The 25397-nt window shown below is 35.4% G+C and overlaps 1 protein-coding gene across 1 annotated transcript in view; it reads right to left on the reverse strand.

Moving 5' to 3' along the window:
• The window catches only part of ARHGEF33 (Rho guanine nucleotide exchange factor 33), a gene marked incomplete at its 5' end in the record, with an annotated part of 49406 nt that extends 33907 nt beyond the window's left edge, over positions 1 to 15499 (reverse strand). The window contains 6 exons of the mRNA XM_081263813.1: positions 440 to 499; positions 3777 to 3922; positions 5266 to 5387; positions 5911 to 6075; positions 13466 to 13515; positions 15475 to 15499. Of these exons, the coding sequence (XP_081119939.1) occupies positions 440 to 499; positions 3777 to 3922; positions 5266 to 5387; positions 5911 to 6075; positions 13466 to 13515; positions 15475 to 15499 (568 nt within the window). The remainder of the gene's footprint in view (positions 1 to 439; positions 500 to 3776; positions 3923 to 5265; positions 5388 to 5910; positions 6076 to 13465; positions 13516 to 15474) is intronic.
• Positions 15500 to 25397: the final 9898 nt, after the last annotated feature.

The following is a 25397-nucleotide window of genomic DNA, read 5'->3' on the forward strand; positions in this document are numbered from 1 at the left end:
CTTTTGCTATCCCCTTCACCCTGATGATGTACATTAGAAAAAGGAAGGGAAAGGGAAAATGCAATAATATATGAAATTCTGGTAAATTGTCAATTCAGTAAATAACTTGAATTAAACCATACAGATGTGTGGTTCATGGGAAACTTACATCATAAAACACTCACCTGTGAGATTTCAGCAAATGTTAATTCATTAGTAATTGAAAGGAGCCAGGGGAAAAAAATGAAGATTATTCCCCAGGCCTTCACCCATCCCTGGGATTAAACAAGTCACTGACCCACTCTAGCACACATCCTAGGATCTTAGTAACAGCGATGCTTTACCTTGCCTGAGTTCTTTCATGCCTGTTTTGGGACTGAGGGAGTAAAGGCAGGAAAGATGTAAGAGGGAAAGAGTGGAATGGATGGAAGAAAAAAGAACCAACAGAAGAGCCACTTACCAGGACCCATCATTCCCTTCACATTACTCTCTCCTACATGAACAGATCTGGACTCTTGGGCTGCAGAGAAAGGAAAGTTCTTACTCAGCATTCATTCCGCCAATGCACTGAGAACCTTCTATGAACCAGGCACTGAAAGACTCATAGATTTTATACTTTGTTGGGAAAGACACAGCAGCCAAAAGGAAGAAAATTATAGTATGGTGTGGCAAGTGCTGTTTCTCAGCTGCAAAATATATATGACAGTGGTACTTACCTCAAATGATTGCCATAAGAATTAAGTAGGTTAATGTATGTAAACTACTTAAAGTAGTACCTGGAATACTGCAAGAGCAAAATTATTGTTTAACCATGATGATAATAAAAATGAGAGGTGAATGGTACTGTTAAAATGTAAGTCAGACTCCTCTACTTAGCCTTTCAATGGCTTCCCATTTCAGTGTAAAAAGACCAAGTCCTCATAATCATCATACAGCCCTAGAATATTTGTTCTCAGCTGCTTGTTTGATTTCTTTTCTCCCTTCCTCCCTCCTTTCTCCCTCCCTCCCCCTTCCCTTTCTTTTTTTCTTCTTTCTCCCTCCCTCCCCCTTCCCTTTCTTTTTTTCTTCTTTCTCCCTCCCTCCCCCTTCCCTCCCTCCCTCCCTCCCTCCCTCCCTCCCTCCCTTTCTTTCTTTCTTTCTTTCTTTCTTTCTTTCTTTCTTTCTTTCTTTCTTTCTTTCTTTCTTTCTTCTTATCATATTTCCCATTCTCTCCCTCATCCACTCTGCTTTTGCCTCAATACTCTTCTTGCTGTTCTTTGGGCACGTCAGTTCTGTTCCCACCAACACCTTGGCACTAGCTGTGCTCTTTCTTCCCCTCCAGATTCATAGGTTAATTTTCTTCCTTCCTTCAGATCTTTACCAAGCACCCTATCTAAAATTGCAATCCTACTCTACTTATTTTCTCCTTAACTTACCATCATTTAATACAAAACATATTTTACTTTGTATTGCTATTATTATTATTTGGTACTGAGAATTTAACACATGGGCACTCTATCGCTGAGCTGCATTCCCAGCCTTTTAAATTTTTTATTTTGAGATAGGGTCTTGCAAAAAGCAAACAACAACAACAAAAAAAGTTCTCTTTCAATTGTCCTGAACAAGAATAGGTGGAAGGTGAGGATATGAGGAGACTAATTGCATATATATATATATATATATATATATATATATATATACACACACACACACACACACACACACACACACACACACGTGTATATTTGTATATGTACATATTTTTTTTCTTGAAGCCTTCTTGGGCAGGAGAGGGAAAGAAAGAAAAGGTATAATTAGTCCTGTAAAATGACATTTTCAGACTATCAGTTATGTATTTATAAAGTAAATGAATGAAGCTTTCACATCAGAGGACCCACATAAAAAGACGCTGTCTTTTCAAACAGAGGTCTAGTCATTGTGGTAAGCAACCTTTAAGATGGCTCCCAATTATCTTCATCTCTGGGCATTCATGTCCTTATGTAATCCTTTAAGTAGAAGCTGAATTTAGTAATTTGCTTCTAAAAAATAGAATATGGCAGAAAGGATGGAATCCTACCTCCAAGATTAGGTTATAAAATGATTGTGGCTTTTGTCCTGAGCATTCTCTCAGATCATTTGCCATGGGGGAAGCTGGTTGCCTTATTGTAAGGCAGCAACTTGGAGAGGCCAATATCACAGAACCAGAGCCTGCCAACAACCATGTGAATAAGTTTGGAAAGAGACGCTTCCTGAGTAGAGAAATCACATGAGGTTATAGCTATGGCCAACACCTTGATTGTAGCCTTGTGACAGACCTGGAGCCAGTGGCACCCAACTAAACTGCACCAACTCCGGACTCCGTGAATTTTAGGACAATAGTTAACAGTCATATCATTTTATCGTTAGGAATGGGTAAACCAACACATTGAGAAAATTTGGTTCTTTAACCCTAAGTTTTAACATAAGCCACCACCAATTGTATCCAGAATATTTTGTTATAGCACATTAGCCCCAAATTTCTGCAGTAACTTAGTAGAATAAACTATGACCATGTCTACCTAGCAGGGAAGGAAGGAGTGGCCATTAAACAGTTAATTTAAATCTGTGTCAACTCTGAAATCATTTATATCAGCTGTTTTCAATGGATTAAACAAGCCCTATGATTATTTCTTTCCCTGGGGGCTGGTACATATTCTCTAAAGATGTGTTTTGCAAATAAAACATTTAATATTTTATCTTGTGAACATGTTCAGCTGTCCCAGACCTGGCATTGATCTGACTTCTACTTTCTAAGACAATCCTGAACTGTTTCTCAATAAGGATCATCCCTTCATGTCTTGCAGTCCACGTCATGGAACAAAGAAAACAGAACTGCTTGTGGACCCACTCCCAGATGGATCAAGTGAGTTTTCCCAGGCTGTACCTATCAGCCTCTAAAGTAAACACTCACCTGAGTAAGAAAAATAAAAGTAATGAAGTAAATATTTTCTTAGAAGTACATCAGGTAAAAAGCACTTGATTCATATTTTTAGATTCAGTTATTCAAACCACACATATTGTCTATGAATACATAAACCAAACTGTTCCATAAGCTGTAGGGATAGAAAACCACCAAATCCTACCTTTGAGGAACTTATACTTTTTAGGACTTTCTACATGAGACCAAAAAAAGGGGGAGGGGTCATCAAATCAATGTTAATTTCTGCATTCATTTTTCTGTATAGATGTTTTGCTAGATTTTGTCAAGGATACAAAAATGTAGCAAATGTTTTTTTTGTTTTATGTATTTTTTTTTCCTGAATTGAACACAGGTCAGTAACCACATCCCTTGGAAAGCTGGTATTGCCAGTGTACCATTTTGTAACATCTGTTCTCACATCCCTAAGAGCAGGTATGTAGTTGGTGACCATTTCAGTCTACAGACAGCACTAGCTCTCATTTTCCAGACAAAGATGGATACGGAGTTACACCACCAACAAAATGATTTTTTAGAGTGAATTTTTTAAAAGCATTTCTCTCATATGGTTGGATACAGTATTGATTGTGCAATAAATTATTCTTAATCCAATTGGAATTTAGAAGAATCCAGATTAGTATTTTTTCAAAAAAATAAGATCTTTAAAGTTGGGCAGACTCTCAGGATCTCTTTGGTTCTCTAGACTCTTTAAATTCCAGAAAAGAAGAAAAATTCTGAGCAATGCATGATTTCCATCTAATAAAGAAGGAGAACTTGTGAGCCCACTTTTGCTATTATTTAAGACCTAGAAATAAGGAGGGAAATACTTGTTTAGTTCACCGTGGTGGTCTGCAAACTATACCTTTCTCATAGGCCTGAGATGGCAAAATATTTGTGAATTCTTCACTTGGCAGAACAGGTTCAGGGATGTTGATGGAGCGGAAAGGGCTTCCTTGGGCTTGTTGAGCAGGCCCGGCCTGTGTGCCATGTTCTTCTTTTTGAGTTTTTCTAGGAAAGGGAAACAACCCCAAGGTCACTTTGGTTCTTAGTACTTGATAGAGTAGGAGGAAATCCAGTTCAGGACAGCTTAAGAAAATGTCCAAATTATTAAGTTGAATTGTATAAATTGCTATTTTTGAAAATTAAAAAGTCCAATACTAGCAATTTGTACAGTTCAACTTAATTCATCACCTAAAACCAAGAAAGACTTCAGATATCTACAAATCACTTCTAAATGTAATTCCTTCATTCTTATTTTTCTGTTACTGGTTCCCTGTCACCAGGATCTATAAAGTTAGCAGTAGTGACTATTTGCTTGGGATGATTCACGTTTGCTTAACCAAGCAATTCAAAGGTACCTGAAAGCTATAGATCTTCAACTGAACACCATAATCTATTCTACCTGGTCACACAAATATTATCCCCATATTTCTGTCTTAAATTCAATAACATCAAAAACTTAACAAATGAAGATTATGTATGCATAATGGTGAAACTTTACTTGATTCCATTTAGTTGAGACAGTGTTGAATGTCAATTTGCTTTCAATCATATGAGTCAAATAATAGCAGCATTAGAGAAACTTTAGAAAATTATTTTAAAAAGAAAAAAGAAAATCACTGGTGGCCCCACAGTCTTAGCACAACAATTATTATTTAAAAAAAATATCTTTCTGGTTATTTCACATATTTTTACAGTTGTAATCAACATATATATGCCATTTCATATCATTTTCATTTCATATCATATTATATTAAATGAATTTTTATATTTAATAGTTATCATTCATTTTTATATTAACCAACTTTTCTGGCTGTATACCTGCCATCATATGCTGACTGGCGAAGCTCAGTGGCCAGCTAGCTATATTATTAATAAGGGCAAGGTATTCTCAGTGCCTTTCTATAAGCTCTTGCTATGAGTTTGCCTTTAGTAAATATCTTTTTACTATCTTTATTTTATTTTTATGTGGTGCTGAGGATTGAACCCAGTGCCTCATGCATGGTAGGTGAGCGTTTCTACCTCTGAGCCACAACACCAGCTCCTGGTAAATATTTTTAAAGAAGAATTTAATTTCCTTTATTTACAAGTATTTATTATAGTAATATTCTTTGTATAGTAAATTTCTTAAAAATTTTATTATCTTTAAATAAATTAAAGAAACCTTCAGAAATTTGGAAATTGTTTTCCAAAAATGATTGTACTACTTCCTACCATCAGTGTGTGAGTTCCAGTTGTTCCACATGCTCACCAGCACATTATATGATCACTTTAAGAAACTGATTATGGTTTTAATAGGCATTTTTCTTTCTTAAAGTTCTTTTTAGTAAATAGCTTAAAAAAACACTCACTTGGCTTTAACTTTTCGAGATTCTCTTCTCTTCTCCTGTTGAAGCTGTTCAATTTTCTGTTGCATTTCTTCTTGTTTGGAAGTGATAGCCTGGATCATTGACATGGCATTGCTCAGCTCTTCCTAAAAAATAAGCATTGCTATATTTCAAACTGGTACGTAGGGTAGAAGCATAGAACATAATATGCAGCACTCCATAAGTTTTTAGTACATACTTATTGAATGAATGAATGAATCTATTGTGGCCCCTGATTTTGACACAGAGCTCCAAAAAGAAAAACAGGAAATAAATATTTTTTTCATGATAACTAGTGAGTGGCTCAGAAAGAAAATCTTTTTTGTTTGTTTGTTTTGGTTTGGATTTTTTTTTTTTTTTTGGTACCAAGGATTGAACCCATATGTGCTTAACAATTGAGCCACATCCCCAAACCTTTTTATTTTGAAACAGGGTCTTGTCAAGTAGCTTAGGGCCTCATTGAGTTGCTGAGGCTGGCTTTGAATTCACAATCCTCCTGCCTCAGTCTCCTCGGTTGATGGGATCACAGGTGTGCGCCACCATGCATCAGGAGGAAAATTCTTATATCTGGCTGCTATGGGAAAAGCCCCAACATACTCTTTTCAGCAGGAAAACAAAAGACGCACCTACCTTGAAATAGTTTAATGAATTCTTCATCTCAGTAACTTTTTCTTCCATGGAACACCTACAGCTCTTAACCTTTTCTTCCAAAGCATATTCTCCATGTTGGATTCTTGACAGTTCCTGCATTGCTTCTGTGAATCCAGTTTTCAGTTCAGAGGCTAAGGCCTGCAACTAAATAATGCATGAAAAATAAACTCAATTTGCTGTAAATTATTGTAAATGGCACCAGTGCTCCTTGAATTCTTCCTCTATTTTCTTCTTCTTCTTTTTTTTTTTTCTTTTTTCAAGAAACCAGGCTCTTGGGCTAGGGATATAGCTCAGTTGGTAGTGTGCTTGCCTGGCATGTACAAGGCCCTTGGTTCAATCCCAAGCACCCCCCCCAAAAAAAAAAAAAAAAAAAAAGGTAAAAAGAGAGAGAAAAACCAGGCTCTTGACAATCTACAGACTTCATTTACTAAATTTGGACAAGTTAAGGGAAACTTGGCCCCGTTTGTCTTCTTTATACAGAATATGTTGAAGCTTGGCAATAAAACAATCAACTAAGTTTATGCATGCCCCTGCAAACTACTTTCATTTCACAGCTTTTGATTAAAATGCAGTCTACTTAAAAAGCCATGTAAGTATGTGAAAAAGACAATCTTAATACAGCAACTCTGAATTCTGTGAAAGAACGGATAGGTCACATTCCTCTTGGTTATTAAGAGAGGACAAAGAAATTCAGGTTTTTTTTTCCTTAAAAAGTTAAAGAATAAGAACAATAATACCTAGAAATAATGATAATTTCTTTGAAAGAGAAAAAGAAGTGTCTTTCTCTCTTTCTCTCTTTCTTTCTTTCTTTCTTTTTCTTTCTTTCTTTCTATTCTTGGGCATTTTCCATGACAACAGGCTTTAATCCATAAGGAAGGCACAGAAGTATCTGTAATGGCAGAAGTGTAGCATGTTGATGGTGATGTGAATCATCTTCAGCAGTCCAGTCTGTCGAAGGACTGCCCACATTGGACTTCTATTGTCAAGTTCCCCACCGTGGTGAGGTAATAATTTCAGAATTAGGTTGGGGACAAATCCTAGCTCTCTCCTAGAGAGCTCTTTTGCAGCAGTTTCCTTATCTTTAAGATAATTATAATAATGTTTATTTCACAGGGATGTTTTGAAAACTAAATGAGTAAATGTGGGTAAGGCACTTACTATGTCATATGCTTAGTACACAGGTATTTTTAAAAATTAATTATTTCCTCTTTATGTGACAAATCAAAAAGTTAAATACAAACAGAAAAGTGGAGAAAATGGAGCACTTCTAAAGGTCCAGTTTTATTTTCTGAACAATAAAAAATGAATTTTCAACAAACAATAAATTAAGATAATATAGGATAGCCAGACAACGACATTACTTTCTTGACACATATGACCTTATACCCAGCTAGGCAGAGAAATTCTTAACTTCCCATCTTTCTTCAAGACATAATGGTCTCGAAGGTTTTTTCTATAATTTAAAATATTCACCAAGAAAGTGTCTTCATATGTGTACTTCTATACATTTTCAGAATCAAGTCATCCAAATGGTTTCAGTTTGAAGCAACACGTTCTACTATAAAATGAATCAGTATCCTACCCTGTGTTTTAAAAACCAGGATTATTTGTTGTTGTTGTTTAAGTGTGTTTCACAAATGGTTTCTTTCTAGGACTGGAAATAGGGAAAAATAAGAGGAAAAGAAATAAATTTTAGGAAAAAAATCAGAACTTATTAAGTGTTTGGGGCTCAAAGACTTAGAAACAACATGAGCAATCTGAGTCTGATTCCAAAAATTTTTAGTTAAAACTAATCTTTATGATTGATCTTAGCATGTGTACTAAACCATTATGATGGATTAAATACCAGATCAATTACTTTCTGATATGCTAATTTTTATCATATAAACTCATCTTCTGTGAGTAAAATAAAATTGATTGCTATATAAACGTCAGAGCAAAAAGTATGTAAGTTTTAAAACTGAAAGAAGGAAATCTTAGGTTTCCTTACTTGAATCAAACAAGAGGGAACCACTATCCCAACAGAAATAGGTTTCATTATCACTGCTCCTATAAGTGGACATGTGGAGTTTTTCTAGAAGCCAAAAGGCAACAGCAGAGTCTTAGGGAAAAATATTTTTCTCACTTGTAGAAACTCAGCTCTAAAGTAATTTAAAACCATTGGAAGGTTCCTAACAACCAGGTCATAAAGGGACTCTGGGAATGCTAAAACTGTTCTGAGTGTCAGTCTACTTCCTCCTTTATTTCTTCCAGAAAAGTAACACTACTACTTTATAAGCTTCACAACCAGTGACAAGCCAGGAAGGGGATGCCATTATGGGCATAATCACACACCTGAGACCACACAGGGCTCTTACTGTCTTTAGCTGGGACAGATTGGTTGTTCATACCAACCTGACAATTCACAGCCTTGGGAATAAAAGGGAGCCAGAAGATAAGTGTCTTAACATCTTTTCTCTGCTCTCTCTTCAACATTCTCATCTGACAGCCCACTGCCCACCCCAAGGATTAGAAACAGGTGTCTACCTTGTTCTCCAGCGAGTTGAACACGTTCCTCATCCCGTTGATTTTTTCATGAAGCTGCTCTAGAGAGGTTATGATCCCTCCATTCTGCCGCTGGGGGCGGGCTCCCACTGGAGGTAGGTTCAGGGAAGACTTGAACTTCAAAGCCTAGGGTTCCACAGAGGGCAGCTTAGGCTCAAAGAAATGGGGGAGAGGAGTCGGAATTCCTCCTATTTCCTGCTGTTAATTTCTGCTTCTCAATTTTCTTTCCCTTCTTGGCTTCTGAACTCTTCTGAAGATGATTTTTAATCAGTGTCTTCCAATTTGGTTTCCACCAAAGATCTGTCAAGCCTCAAACTAAATTTCTCATGAATTCCAGCTTGTTTTGTTTTGTTTTTACATAAACTTCCCATTCCTTTCTGCCACATGACCAAGGTCAGGAGGCTACCAAGAGGTAAATTCAAGAGACTGTGCCTATACCTTGGGAACTCTGCAAAGTCCTAATGTCAAGGTTTAGGAAAACTCCACAAGGCATGTCAAATTCCTACCACACTGGACTTCACGAGGGCAAAAGGTCAAGTGTTTTGGAGTAGCACATAATGGCAAGGATGCTGGGGTGGTTGCTTGTTCTCTCTGCCAACTTCCATCTTCCAATTTTATTTAGGCCTCTTTATTGATTCCCCCAGAAATGCAATGATTTAAAGCACTAAGTGGATAGTAAGTAATTTGAACATCAACAGCAATTTCCTAATCTACGGCTCTACCCTCCTGCAGAAATCATCCTTTCAAGACGATGTTGATGCTGAGGCGAAGGCTCCTGTGTTAGAAAGTTGTCTTATTCATCCCTGGATACACTACAGGCCTAGAAGAGTTTAACTTCTCTGGGGTTAGAACATTCCTCAATGGCAAAAAAAACACCCTAAGGCTCAGCCAAGACTTACAAATCCTAGAAGAAATTCAATGGCAGTTTGGATGATGAAACTTATTACTGTAGGACTGGTTCCCATAATTTTTCAGTTAGAGGTCCTTTTGGCACCTAAGTTATTTTCTTCAATTATTTTAATTATAGAGAAAAAGAAGAAAAATAAGAATCACCCTAAATCTCATAATTTCAATTTATTCATTTTTTTTCCATTTCATTATATGTATAGAAATACAGACATTTATATGGTTGAGATCACACTAGAGATATCTTCCCCTCTTTTTTCGCCCTTTGATTCTTATAAGCCCTCTCCCATAGCCTTCAAAATGTTTTCTATATGTCTAGTTTTTAATGGCTACATACTATTTTATTATATAAAATATGCCAGAGTTTACCTATTCATTTACTCTTGGTGAAAATTTATTTGTTATTTTTTAAGATTATAAATAATGCTGTCATATCCTGCTTTTTATTTAAAGCTTTGCATACATTTTGTTTATATTGTCAATAGGATAAATTCTAAATATGAAATTACTATGAGTCAAAGATATTAGGTAAGATCTGACCCAAAGGGAAAAATCTACTACATTATAGGGAGGCAAATATTCAATTAATTAATAGTTCTATAAAATATATTTGGCCAGTGGGTTTGAAAATTATAATATTATGGTTGCATATTCTTGGAAGCATTCTGTATGGGACATAAGGTCCTAAATTTGTGGATTTAGGAAACTGTGTCTTGTATAATAAGATATATGAAGTGTAAACAATAGAATTGGAGGAAGCCACAATGTTTACATTCCTAAAACTACAAGAGAGCCAAAAAAAAAAAAAAAAAAAAACCCTGGAGTACCAGTCATTGGTGTGAGGGTTGGCTGGAATTAAGTTTTGCAGTTACCACACCAACCCCCTTTTTGTTTTAATGGACTATAATTTGAAAAAATCCATATGCAAACTGAAGTCATCAGGGATGAAACACCATCACCTGACTCTGGAAAAGAGATCTCATTCAATGACTTTGAAAGGTATATGTGCCAGGAATTCAGGATGAGAGAAAAAATACACTTGGGATGGAATAAAGGAGAATATCCTGAGCCTAAAAACCCAACGGGTAATTGTATATTCACACTGATTGATGTTCTGGAGGTAATTCTACCTGGAATGCACTGGGAGATAGTAGTACTCATTCTCCTTTTGACTTCTGGGACCTGATGTGGATTACTGTATCTTACTGTCACCAAGGAGGTCAAATCTATCCAATAGTTATAGGACAGGGAGCCAGTGATGGATTGAACATTTGAACACATTTCCTGCATTTTAACTAATAATTTTTCTTAAAGTTTCTACCAAAAAAAAATGTTTCTACCAATTTATACACGAGAGCTAAATATTATTTTATTATTTGCTAAAGTAGATAATCAAAAAATAATGCTTCTTATTTTAATCATTACTTTTTTGAGCGTCAACTTTTTCTTGCTTATTAACTAAGCTATCTATAACTTTACTTTGAAAAATTGTTTGTTTTCTTCACCCATTTTCTATTTGGGTCTTGGAATAATCCATTTTCATGAGCTATTTCTATATCATTAAGCTTTTGCAATAGTGGTTGAAAGCATTTAGTTATTTGTTTAAGATGTTTTTATGTTGACAAAGTTGTAAATTGAGATGTGAATAAACTCTCAAACCCTTTTCTTTGTGATTTCTGTCAACTTTTTTTTTAACATAAAAAGACACTTTACATACAGAAACAAAATACTTATTTTAAAACTTTTGATTTGGTTTTTATACTTAACCTTTTTGACAAACCTTTTGGAGATTGTTTTGATTAGAGTATGAAGTGAGGATTTCTTCTTTTTTTCCCCAAAGAATCAGTTTTCCCAACACTGACACCAGACAATGACTACATCAGACCTTTTGTCTCAAAGCAATATACACATCTTGCATATATTCATTAATTCATTCATTCAACTAATATTTATCGAATATGCATTATATCCCAAACACTGTGCTTTATGCTGAGAATACAACAAAGAGAAAAATGGACTAAATCCCTGCCCTTAGAGCTTACATTCTAGATGAGGAGACAGACAATTTTTAAAAAGAAAGTTACCACATCCGATAATGTCAAGAAGGGAAGAGATCTATCAAGAAAATAAAATATGGAGATACAGAATTGCTGAAATTTCACATTTTGCTTCAGATAGTTTCCCTTGTAATAGGTATTCTCTTATAGATAACTCCTTCCTACATCCCTCTTTCCTCTTCTTCTTTACTTCTTCTTCTCTTGGTTAAAAGTTGCTTGTAGTAAACAGACTTAGGAAAAGTTCTTTTAAAACAAGGATGGTATTATAATAGTGTCACAGGGGTCACCTAGACCAACTTCACTTTTACTGCTTTGTATATTCCACTGTGAACAGATGTATTTGGGTTTGTGATATGATAAGCTAATGAGGCCACCCCCATCGCAGCTATATTTAGCCAACATCCAGGGAATGACCTACATAAAATCTATAATAGACTTTAAATCATACCTGAGTTTAAAGAGGTACTCACACTGATTCAAATGCCATACACAGGTCAGATGAGAACAGATGAGAAGTGGGCAAGGATCAGTGAGGCACCAAATCAACACCAAGTGAAGACCAACTCTGCTTCTTGGCCTTCGTTTGAGCTGGTCTTGCTGCCTACTTAGCCTTCTCGTATCCACTTGTCAAATGACCAACTTGTCCTTAAATGCCTACCTCAAATCATTTAGTCTACACTAATTCATCTCTCCCTGTAGATTTAATCAGTGCCTCCACTGTAATCTTTTCAAAAACTTTCCTTGCAAGAACTATCTAGCATATGTGTTTTCTAGGTTGTAGACACTTAAAAATCAATGAGAATGTTTGTTTTATCTGTTTAACCTCCCATTAAACTAAATAGTAGACTTTGCACATAATAACTACTCAGTAAATATAAATTAAATTAAAGGCTGCTTTCTCTACAATTTCCCAGGACTGATTTAAGTCTAGAAACAATGTTTAAAAATATTTTCATGATCCTGTTCTGGTTTGCCCTCAGTGGTCCCATACCATTTGAACTCTTGCATGATATTTCTGGGCACTAGTTGCTATTTTCACTCTTGCTGTCACTTAAACTCAACCAATTTAAAAATATTTCTTCTAAACTATCTGTTCCTCTGGACTCCAATTCTTCATCTTGAAAGACAACTCCTTTTCCTGGTTACCAGGGCTTAAAACCAGCTTAAAAAGGACTTTTCTCTCAACCTCTGCTAAGATCTGTCAATACCTCCGTCTTTCTCATGTATTCCAGATAATACTGTCTTAAGCCTAGAGAGGAACATGGATTTCCCTAGCCTTATATATTCCAAATTATGTCAGAATAAATTTCCATGATTTTTAAAGATAAAAATTTTCTTCAATTTTACAGTTTGAAAGATAGAAGACAAATAAATTCCGTTGACAGACCCAAAGCACCTGATGTCACTCTTGCTGCAAAGATGTTTTGCAGACTTTTTTTTCTAGTTGTTAATGGACTTTATTTTATATACAGTGCTGAGAATCAAACCCAGTGTCTCACACCTACTAGGCAAGCACTCTACCACTGAGTTACAACCCCAGTTCTCTTTTGCAGATTTTTTATCTTCTTTGTAAATCAAATTGTTCCCATTGTTTAAAAAAAAAGCTTAAAATTTTTCTATCACCATATTTGAACACTTGCAATGATAGCTCCTTTCAATTCTCAGTTCTTTCTGCTAAAATAGGGAACTATTTAGCAGAAAGGAACTTAGGGAACTTGCTAGTTCCTCTTCTCTGATGAAACTGTTATATTGTATGATGTAAGGGCCAATGTGACTGTAGCATCAGGTGAGAAAAGCAGAGCTGAGATGGGATAGTAGTGCTACATTTTATAAACTGAATAATTTGTCCTACAATAATTGCTTCTCTCAAACATACAATGTGAGAGGCCCTCTGCCCTGTCTATCTCAATCTTGTGAAGAGAACAAATGTACGTGGAAGCACTTGTGAGTGCCAAAAATCTCTGCACACAACCGACAGTTGCCACTGTCACATGTGGGAGCATTTAAAACAATCTATTTGTCTTTACCTGGTAAATCTGCGTGGAAGGACTATTCACCGGCATATGTTCATTCTCTCCTGTAGAAAGAAAGAGCTTTGTTTAATCAAAACAACTTGTTTTGTCCTTATCCTATCTCATAAATATATACAGGGAATAGAGATCCTACAGAATTCTCTATATATGACTGTATAACATTGATTCGAGAACAAAAAATAAGCTGGATATAACTGGTTTTTCTGTTTACATCCTAACAAACAAACTAAATCTATCTAATAGAACTCTTGTAGAAGAAAACCATATTCTACCACAGTGGGGAAGTTTTTGGCCAAACTGAGTATTTAGTGACCTTTAAATAGAAAAGAAGGAATGCACAAGAAGTGTCTCCCTCATATTCTTGAGCTGACTGAAGTTTACTTGAGGGGATGGTTCTAATGCCAAGAAGGCTGTTCTTCCTGTCCAGGAAGGTACCAGTCCAGTTGTCATTTACTAGTTTCAGGAGAACTATATAAATGTCCCTTGCTTCTCCTACCTCTGATCCTTTCCATACTTCTGAATTCTGCCCTCCTATCATTGCCAAAATTAGCAAAGAGAATCTCACTCTCTTGCATGGTAAGAGGGCTAATAGAAGGAAATTGTCAATGAAAAGGTCTCTGAAGAATATAGGTGAAAATAGAACAGTATTGTCAATAATGGAGACTGGGAAATACAGGGCAAAAAAAAAAAAAAGAGGGGGGAAGGCTTGAGTTGCAAAAATAATTTTCAACCTACAGAGGATAAACATTGGCCTACATTGAACCTTCCAGAACCACATGGGTTCTCCCTGAAGATAAGGCAAGACAACCCATGTGACACATTTAGCTCCTTGATCATCTGTTTGGCTACTGTTCCATTGTGTTAAATATATATATGAATTGAGCAGTTGATAGATGAAACCTCTGGTTGCAGACATTTGGTTGCCTGAATATGCATATTGTTCTCCTGAGATATGCAAAACATTAAGTTCATAAATAATATGTAACTCAATACACAGAACAGTTCATGTGAAATCCATATATTTTAAGATTACCAAAAACTCCCAATATAATCTTGAGTAAGAATTTTTTAGTCCATTTTATACTATGACCCAACAGCCTGGCATTACAGCAAGAATCAAGACTTGGGAACACAGACCAGAATCCCAGACCTAGCCTCGACATTTTGTAGTTGCAGCCTGACTTCTCCATGACTGTTTCCTCATCCATAAATTGGAGATTGTAACAGAAACTTCTGTGTGGTTGCTCCTAAATGGTAAAGATGAAAAGGGAAAACTCAAGCTGGACACCACGCGTGTCTGTAATCCCAGCAACTCAGGAGGCTGAGGCAAGAAGATCACAAGTTTGAGGCCAGCCTCAGCAACTTAGCTAGACCCTGTCTCAAAATAAAAAAATTTGAAAAAGGGCTGGGATGAAGCTCGGTGATAGAGTGCTCTTGGGTTCAATCATCAGTACTGATAAAAAGAAAAAGAAAAGAGAAAGTTCTTGTGCTTCCAGGCTAGCTAAGAAGGGGTTGGATTATCTGTATGTTGGCCTCACTGAGCATGTTGTTCTGAGGCAGTCCTAAGGGTACTACTGAAAATAATAAGATAACAAATTAAGCCAAATTTTATATAGATGACATTTCCTATTTGCCAGCAAGTCTACAATATTCATGATCATTATATGATGACAGGGAAATCATGTTTGTTTTTTAGGGTTTTTTTTTTTCAGTTCTGGGGATTGAACTCAGGGATGCTTTACCTCTGAGTCACATCCCCAGACCTTTTGATTATTCTTACATTTTGAGACAGGGTGTTTCTTAGTTGCTAAAGGTCTTGATAAATCACTGAGATTGCTCTTGAACTTGAAATTCTCCTGCCTCAGGCTTCTAAGTCCCTGAGATTACAGGTGTGTACCACCATGCCCGACTGGGAAACAAGGTTTTGAGACAGTAGCAAGACAAGACTAAAACCTACATTTATTGAATCCTGAGCTCTAAAGCAAGACATGAGGAAATCTGACCTTGCTTTGTTTTGGTTTTTTCCATGGTGCCTGTTACTTCTCTCCTCCAGCTTATTCTTCAACATTGCATCATCATTGTCCTAATCAGGCCACCTCCCCTTCCATGCACCTGTGGATTGAAATAAAGAATAGGGATAGCAGGAAGAACTAAGGAAGAAACCGAACTAGCTTTATGTGTTAACATGAAAAAAAAAATTGAACACATCTTGAGGTTTACATAATTTTAGAAGAATAAAAATATTAAATTGAATAAATATGTAGCTTAAAACTTAAAGGGAGATAATCATTTTTAAGTATGAAATTCATTGCTCAAAAATTATGGTGGCTTTTAATTTGCTACATTCTTTTTTGGATCAAATAAACTAATGTTAGGCCCACTGATTCTATTAACAAGGTATAGTTCAGAGAAATTATCTTAAGAAGAAAAGCCTCTGGCAAGCGTGAAGGCCGGTGCACATATATGTGGGACCTCTTTTTAGCCCTCCAGCATTTTAACCCTTTCCTATGTTTGAAGAATCCTCCCCTACTTATGTACCTATTAAGGCTGAAAGTGCCAGGTTCTCCTATTCTCCCTTGCAGCTAAGAAATGAGGGACACATGACATAGGACCTGCCGCTCAGATGTCCCTAACCCAATGGACACTGACAGATTTCCTAAGGCAGATTGACTGGATATACTTTTTACTTTCTAAGAAATAGGAAGAGTTGTAAAGACAGCAATGGCAGCAAGGGACAGAAAGCCATAACCATTCTCTGGTACAGACAGCTTAGGAATCTTGAGCCACCTCTTGTGTTGTTTTCCTCACCAAAATGGCTTTATCATATGATGTGGGGCATTGTTGCTGGCCACTTGATCCCAGACTTAGTTCTCCAGTCTCCCAGAGATTCTATTCTTTCAACAGATTCTTTCACTGTTTAAATCAGTCAGTTCTTTTCTGTTGCTTGCTACTTGGAACACTGATGGAAATAATCAAAATATGTGAATACTACCCAAGAGTGAGAAAACACCAATTTAAACTTTGTTCATCACTCAAGAAAGACAACTCCATAGTGACAAGATACAGATCAATAGTCACCTACATCAGGAGGTCAAAAGATGGCTGAGAAGGGTTCAGGAAAATTTTGAGGGTGATGGAAATGTTCTATTGCTGAATCATGGTAGTGGTATAATAGGTTCAGAAATTTGACAGAATTCACGGAATGTTTATTTTAATTAGATGCATTTTGTTCTGTATAAATCACACCTCATGAAAGTTGATTTAATTTTTTTTTTGTTCACATACTGAGGCCTGTAAAGCAAAATAATAAGTTGGCAAGAGGGTACACATAGGTGAAAAAGCACTATTAACACTTACATATAAGAAGTAGCTCCAAATCAAGGCCCTGCTCTTTAGAATCCTGTACATTTTTCATGTGGGCATGAAAGTTATGTCAAAGTAGAGCATCTTCCCTAGCTCTCCTGAACTTCTTTTCATAGTCAATACAGCATTACTAAGAAAAAAACTTTATTCTCTTTGGCAATTATTCATTTATCATATATTAAATTGTTCCATGATGAATATCTTTAAAATTAAAGAATATTAGAGCAAAAAAGGCCCTGAGAAAATTATTTCATCCAATTTCTTCATTTATTTATTATGTTTAATATATATGTGCATATATATGATATATATGTATAAACAAATATATATATTAGTTGCTAATGGACCTTTATTTTATTTATTTATATGTGGTGCCGAGAATCGAACCCTGTACCTTCCACATGCTATGCAAGTGCTCTACCACTGAGCTACAACCCCAGCCCCAACCTCTTCATTTATAAGAGAAGCAACTGATGCCAGGAAAGGGAAGAGGAGCTATCTGCCAAAAGCCACAGAGCTTCGAAAATCATTGTTAGAAGTAATTTCTGTTCATATTTGGGAAAAAACTTGAAATACATAAAGTCCTAGTCTTGTTAGATATTTCAGAATAATTTATTCCTAGTGATTTAGTTGTCCAATCTATAAGTAACTGAAAACAAACAAGCCAAAAAAATCATATATCCTGGATAGAATGAAAAATGTAAAAAAAAAAAAATTTAAAGAAAAACAATGTCCACATTTTCAGAGCTAGACATCATCCAGCTCACATATGGACATATGGCTGCTGGTTTCAAGACATAATAAAAGTTGTGTGACCGATAGCAGTTAAGTTAGAAATCTTATTTTATTTAGTTAATTACAAAAGCAAAAACCTATATTAGAGAAAACTTGGAAAGTGTGGAGGGGGAAAGCTTGTATGATGCCTCTCCTGAAGCAACTACCATGATCATTGTTTGTACTGCCTCACAATCTTCTTTCTCTGAAATGTTTTGCAACATTGTTAATGGAGCAAACTTGTTAATGAAGCCTACCTAATTTTCCATTTATGTTGTAGCATGTACATTTTACTTTTCTTAAAAAAACTGTATCATTATTATTCATGCTGTTTTTATTGTGCCCATTTGTTCCTCCCCAATTTCAACTGATGTTAATCTTTGCTATTCTTTTCCATTCTTCATCCTTATATAATTACATACAAAAATAAATGCAGAAGATGTATGTATGGGTGAGACTGTCATTGTAGGTTCATACTATACCCTTTTGCATCTTACCTTTCTCATTTAATACATTATGGCAGTCTCTCCAAATTAATTAACATCTTATCTAAGAAAATATTTTTTTCCATATTATTATTGGTGGTATTATAATTATGTGTAATGGTGGGATTCAACAGTACATACTAAGAAATTATTCTTAATGGCTACATAATACTTCTTGCTTTGAATGAAATGTGTTAATCATTCCTGTACTGATAGGCATTCCCTTTATTTCCATTATTTTGTCACTGCAAATAATGTTACAACAAATATCTTGGTACCTATTTAACTTACATCATATCAACCTTATATATTCCATTTTATTTATGTGGGGTTTGAAGAGGCATGGTTAGCATTGAATGAACACCTCAGGAGCATTGAATGAACACCTTTTCTCCTGCACCCCAGACAAGAGTGTAAATTAACATTTTTTAGTTCTTGTTCATCACTCATGTGACAAGTGACATTTCATATTTACTTTTGCTGATTGCTAGTGCCACTGAGTATCTTATCTCTACATATACTTACTAAACATGAAGATTTGTTCTTCTGTAAATTATCTATTCCCCTAACTTATCCATTTTTATATTTGTTGTTCACCTTTTCCTTATCAATTAGTAAGAGATATTAATGCTTTGCCACATATTATATTGTACCCATCTTTTTTTTCTTTTGACTTTGTGATCACTTTTGCTATTGAACATTTTTAAATATATGAAGTCAAATAAAATATTTTTCCTTAATTGCTGCTAGATTTCTTGGATTGATTTTAAAGCTATCTGCAATACCAAGATTATATATATTTTTCTCCCTAAATTTTCTTCCAAGGTTTTTCTAATTCTTAAAAGTGTTTAATTCATTTAAAATTTTTTTATATGGGAAAAGGTAATGTTCCCCTTCTGTACTATCCAGAGAGATAGCCTCTTGGCTCTGCACAGGTTATTAAGTAAATTATGCTTTTCCTTAATGGAACAGCAGTATTTATTTTTGTAACATACTAAATTCTTCGATACACTAAAATATATTATGGGCTCTTTGTTCCATTCTTATCTATCTATCTACCCCTATTCCAAGATTAGAATATATTATATATAGATGTTCTTAAATATATTTGGTGGGGCTGGGGTTGTGGCTCAGTGATAGAGCGCTCATCTAGCACATGCAAGGCCCTGGATTCTATCCTCAGCACCACATAAAAATAAATAAATAAAATAAAGATATTGTGTCCAACTACAACTAAAAAATAAGTATTAAAAAAATTGGTGATGCAAGCCAACTATTATTTGTTTTTATACTTTCCTTTTCCTGACATTTATTTTTCCATATGAACAAATGAACTCCAAAAAAATTTTTACCTAATACAAAAAAAATTGAAATGCTCATTGTAATTGCATTAGATTTACATATTAATTTGGGAAAAGCAATTTTTTTCATACATTAAATCTTATCTAAGAGCAATATAGTTCTTTCCGTTGTTTGAATCTTTTTAGTGCTTTTCTTCTCTCTTTGTTTCTTTTTTCTTTTCTTCTCTGGGTGTGTGTGCTGCTGGGAATTAAACCCACTCCCTTGTTCATGCTAGGCAATAGGCAAGCACTCCACCGCTGAGCTACATCCCCAGCCCTAGTTTAGGTCTTTTAATCAGATTTTCAGGGAGGATGGAGATCCTGCACTTTTTAAATGAAACATATTAAGTATTTTTTTTTTTAGCTTTTATTGCTATTGTGAATAGCACTTTTCCCCATTTCCTTTTCTAGCTGGTTTTTGGATTCTCCATTTTGTATTCACCACCATACTAAATTACTGTATTATGGAAATTTTTAAATGAATATTTTTGTATTTCCTAGGTGATTTTTATCTTTATTTTATGTGTGTGTGTGTCACCGGGGATCAAACCCAGTGTCTCACACATGCTAGGCAAGTGTTCTACCACTGAGCCACACCTCTTGCCCCATCCTTATTTTCACACCTTTATATGAGTTTCAGAATAATTTTTACCTACAAAGTAAAAACACACCTCTTGCCCCATCCTTATTTTCACACCTTTATATGAGTTTCAGAATAATTTTTACTTACAACGGCAACAATAGACAACATTATCCATTTTCTTTCTTTTTTTTTTTTTTTTTTTTTTGTGGTTCTGGGGATTGAACCCAGGGCCTTGTGCATGCGAGACAAGCACTCTACCAACAGAGCTATTTCCCAGCCCCATTTTCTGATTTTAATGTAAATGGTTTAGTGTCATTTAAACTATTTGCTATTCTTGATTAATAATCTATATCACACTTCGGTAGTTTCCTTCTAGTTCTATTTTACTAACACTTGTTAGAAATGGATTTTGGATTTTATCAGAGCTTTCAGTAGCTATAGATAGAACTGTTTTTCTCTCACTGAGCACTGTGGTACACTCAGGAGGCTGAGGCAGGAGACTCACAAGCTGGAGGCCAGCCTGGACAACTTAGTGAGACCCTGTCTCAAAATAAAATTTTTAAAAGGCTGGGGTGTAGCTCAGTGGTAGAACACCTCAGGGTTCAATCCCCAATGCTGGGGGAAAAAAAAATGCTTTTCTCTCTTTTACTTTTGTAATGAGTTATGCTGATCCTGTGGTGCTGAATCACTCATCCAGGCCTGGAATGGGCGCTTGTTCATGGATTATAGTTCATTTAATACACTACTGGATTCTATTTTTTAATATTTAGATATTTTTGCTTCAATATTCATAAGTGATTTTGATCTGTAATTTTGGGTTTTATTCTATTTTATTTTGTCATTAAGAGTATGCTGGCCTCAAAAAATTAGAGTGTTCCATACTTTTCTGTAATCTAGAAAAATTTCAATTACATGGGAATTATTTGTTCTTTAAATGATAATATCACATAGCTTTGAAATCATTGGTCCGGATTCCTTTTTTAAAAAGAAGACAGATCTTTAAAGCCATTTCAATTTCTTCAAAAGCAATTGGTCTACTTGACTTTTTCAGTTAATTTTGTCATTTATATTTTCCTGGAAAACTATGTATTTCCTTAAGTTTGTCAAATCTGTTGACAAGGCATAAGCATTTTTCCATGTGCTATAAAATAAATGGTGGAGAGACAATTTAACACTCATTGAACTTCTGCCATGTGCCAAATGCTAGGCTTCATGTTTTAATTTATTGTCACATTAAACTGAATCACGTTGAGCCTATATAGCATGTGTCATTCCCATTTTATAGATTAGAATATCAAGACTTGGGAAAACCAAGTAATAATATGCCCAGGATCATGGACTAAGAAATGGCAGAGGGAGCCAAAATTGTTACCTCAAGTCAGTGTAATTTCAGAACTGGTACTTTTATTACTCTTGGGTTTTTCCAGATAGTTTCACAATAATTATATTTAATTACTGAAAAATAGTTGCTTGAGGAAGTGTGTCATTGTTTTCTTTTCCTCCCCCAGTTAGTCTTAGGATAGTTTCTGGTTTTCATTGTAACAAATGAATATTAAGAGAAATATAGCCCTCTTTTTTTCATATTTACGACACTTTCCTTGGGCTGGGTTTCTGGAGGAAATTTCTAGATTGAAGAGTATGACCATCTTAATGAGTGACATATATCTAAAAGTACATTTTTAAAGGGGAGAATGATAATAAGATGATGTAGAAAAGCAATATGACTTTTTCTAGAAAAGCCTTGCTACAATTGTGAAACTTCAACATCTTATTTATAGTCTGCTTTTCATTATGGACTGGGAATCTCTCATTCTGGTCCCTGGAATTTTTTGCTCTGCCCTTGATAGCCCTCAAATCACTGCCTGCCTTTGAAAAAATACCATTAAATGCTGCCAGATGCCTCTCCTCAAGTCAGCATGGCTCCAGCTCCTCCCTAAGCTTCCTGCTTTCTTTCCATCTCTGTAACTACAAGTGCTGGCCTCTAAGAACATCCACCTGGACCATGGCAGATGCTGGGGAAAATGCTTTTTAGAAAGAGCCAGTTGGTCTCTAAATCAAGCCTGATCACATATAGAGCAATGATTTTCAATTTGTACTCTTTGAAGCCTCCAGGCTTTCTTGAATCTGCCTTGGGGGTTATTGGGCCCCCTACTCATCCCGTTCAATCAGAATCTCTCTGTGCTTGTCTGATTCACATACTGTAGTATTGGAGAAGAATTTTCTTTTGAAACCCATTTCTGCTGTTTGAAAACAAGGGCTCTAAATATATATACACATATAGTTCACACACATATATACAATGGGGATTGAATTCAGAGGTGCTTTACCACTGAACTATACCCACAGCCCTTTAAAAAGTTACTGTTATTGTTGTTGTTGTTATTATTATTATTATTATTATTATTATTATTATTTTAAGACAAGGTGACTAGCTAAGTTGCTGAATCTGGCCTCAAACTTGTGATCCTCCTGCCTCGGGCTCCCAAGTTTCTAAAAATAATAATAAAAATAAATAGAAATATTGAGACACTTAAGATTTTTATGAAACTTCATTAAACATTTGAAATAATAAAGTTAATAGAAACCTAAAAAACACTAAAAAAAATCTCCTGGCCTCCCCCAGAATGACCTAGAATGTGTACCCTCCTCCCCGCATACACACATAAGATCACAAAACTTAGAGTTGTCTATTACTTTCCAATTACTGCTGTGATAAAAAAGGAAAGTTTGGCACTTCAGGGAATTGAAATTAATTGAAAGCAGACTTGAGTTAATTTCCATTCCAGTGGCCTTTATTGAATGGGTCTTTAGTGCCTATTTCTAATTTAACAGAATGAGAACTTTTTATGTTGGGGGAAGGTTGATGAGGAAATATTTTCCCCTGAAACTGAAGTAATTCAGCAGGACAAATTTTTCAAACATTTTCAGAGAGGAGAATATATAATATTTGTAGAAAAAAATGTTTAAAACAACCACGAAAGGGGCTATATGCTTGTTTTCTTTTTCCTATGTAGTCTAAAAGGAACATTATTTTGTGACTGTAATACCTAGCTTATACATTCTTCATAGTTTCTAAAGCACTCTTGCAGACATTCTCTTACTTACTAATTGCAGTCATGCTGGGCAGTGGGCAGATTATATGTTCCATTCATTTTATTCAGAAGGAAACCATAGCTCAGAACAATTAAGTATTTGCCTAAAGTTGCACAGGAAGTAGTTCCAAGCAAAACCATTGGTCTTTCTATCAGTCTGCATCTTTAAATAAGCTGCTTCATGCCACAATATTTCAAAACAGTGTAATATAAACTGATAGCTATTTGAATAAATACTGTATAGACCAATAAAATGTAAAAAGTTCTGGCAAGTGTGATGAGAGAGATTGATAGAAAAGGAAAGAATATAGAGTAGGACCAAAAAGAGAAACATAACCACCAATTTAGAAGGTATAAAATATTATTTGTAAAATTCTATGTGTAACTTATTGCCAGTAATTTTAAAAGTTAGATGAGATGAGCAATTATATAGGAAAATAGATTGCTGAAATTTATTTTAAAAACTGTAGAAAAGTCAACTAGAACAGCTAACTATAGAAGATATTGAAAGGAAGGGTCAAATAGCTACCCTCCCCAATAAGTTATGACTCAGGATAATATCCCAGGAAGGTTTTACAAATAACAATGACTCCTTTGTTGCAAGAAAATATGTTTCTATGCAAGAAAATAGGATATATGTAAATCACAAAGTTCATTTTATGAGGTTCTGATACAAAATCTACTTCAAGATGGATAAATAAATATACGCAAATTCTAAAAAAAAATATCAGAAAGCAAATCTACAACACTATGTCCAGTAGAGTTTGTTCTAGAATATTAAAATGGTTTCATACCCAGGCATGGTGGTGCACGCCTGTAATCCAGCAGTTTGGGAGGCTGAGATAGGAGGATCACGAGTTCAAAGCAAGCCTCAGCAACAGCAAGGCACTAAGCAACTCAGAGACTCTGTCTCTAAATAAAATACAAAGAATAGGGCTGGGGATGTGGCTCAGTGGTTAAGTGCTCCTGAGTTCAATTCCTGGTACCAGAAAAAAATAAAAAGAATGGCTTCATGCTTATAAATCTATTAACGTAACTCATTGATCAACAATGAGTACAAAAAGACAGAATATCATGTGACTCATAGAAGCCAAATGATCCGGAGACGAGACAAATTTCACCATATATAGGTGCACAAGTGTTAAAAATGAGGTTATCTTAAAAAAAATGATGTAACTTTTTATGCCCATTTCCAAAAAATTAACCTTGAATACTTTGCAATTTAAAGTGGCAGGCGAAAAATGGAAGAATTAAAATAGGACTCTGCCATCAGGCTATGATAAATAGCCTCATTTTTAAAATGGACTTTGGTCTCCAAGTCAGCTTCTTACTTGACCTTTTCTCAAATATGGGTGTTGCTAGAAACAGGGTGGCCCCTGCCACTGAGCCAGGTCATAAGTCCATCAGTACACTCTTAGTTAACTACCTGGTTGCTAGTTCCCTCACAGTCTGTAAGCAAACCAGGAACAGAGAGGATGTCATTCATCTATCCCAGATTCTATTTTCAAAAATGCTCCCAACAAATGTTTGTAGAAGTGACCTGAATTCTCCTCCAATACACTAATATAGAAATATGGTACTTTGACTAGCTTTAAATTAACAACAAAGAATTAGTAGGTAAATATAGAAAAAGTTTGACCTTGAGATGATACTTGTTAGAGGAAAAAAGAACCCTTACTTTAATCCTATCAGGCAAAGTTCTTTTGGCAGAAATCTATCCGCTATGTCCACCACTGGACTTGAAGAATTTCCCAATAACTGCTCTCACTCCAAAACTAATCTAATGATGCTCCATCACAGCCAGCAACCAATGGACTCATAGTCAGTGAGAACAGGGGCAAAACACATAGAACATGCAGTTCAGAAAAACACAGAAGGTTCTTTACAACAGCAGATGAAAAAACACTGAATCTCTTACCCTCACTCCATTGGCATGTTAATTTTTGTTGTTCCAGTTAATATCAGTCAGGATAATTTGGCTGAGTTAATATGTGTCAACATCAATCAGAAAAAAAAATGTCAGTATACCATCACACGCAAGAGACAACTGGCTTGAAATAATTATTTTGAGTGTAAGAATGCCTTATTTTACATATCAAAACTTATCAAAAGCTGTATGCAGTGGCCCATGCCACTAGTCATCCCAGCTACTCTAAAGGCTGAGGCAGGAGGATTGCAAGTTCAAGGGCAGCCTCAGCAACTTAGTGTGACCCTCAATAGCATTAGCAAGACCCTGTCTCAAAAAATTTTAAAAAATTAAAGAAATGACTTGGGATGTAGCTCAGTAAG

This window comes from Spermophilus citellus (genome assembly GCF_964194105.1).
Source record: "Spermophilus citellus genome assembly, chromosome: 13".
In the NCBI taxonomy this organism is placed as follows: Eukaryota; Metazoa; Chordata; class Mammalia; order Rodentia; family Sciuridae; genus Spermophilus; species Spermophilus citellus.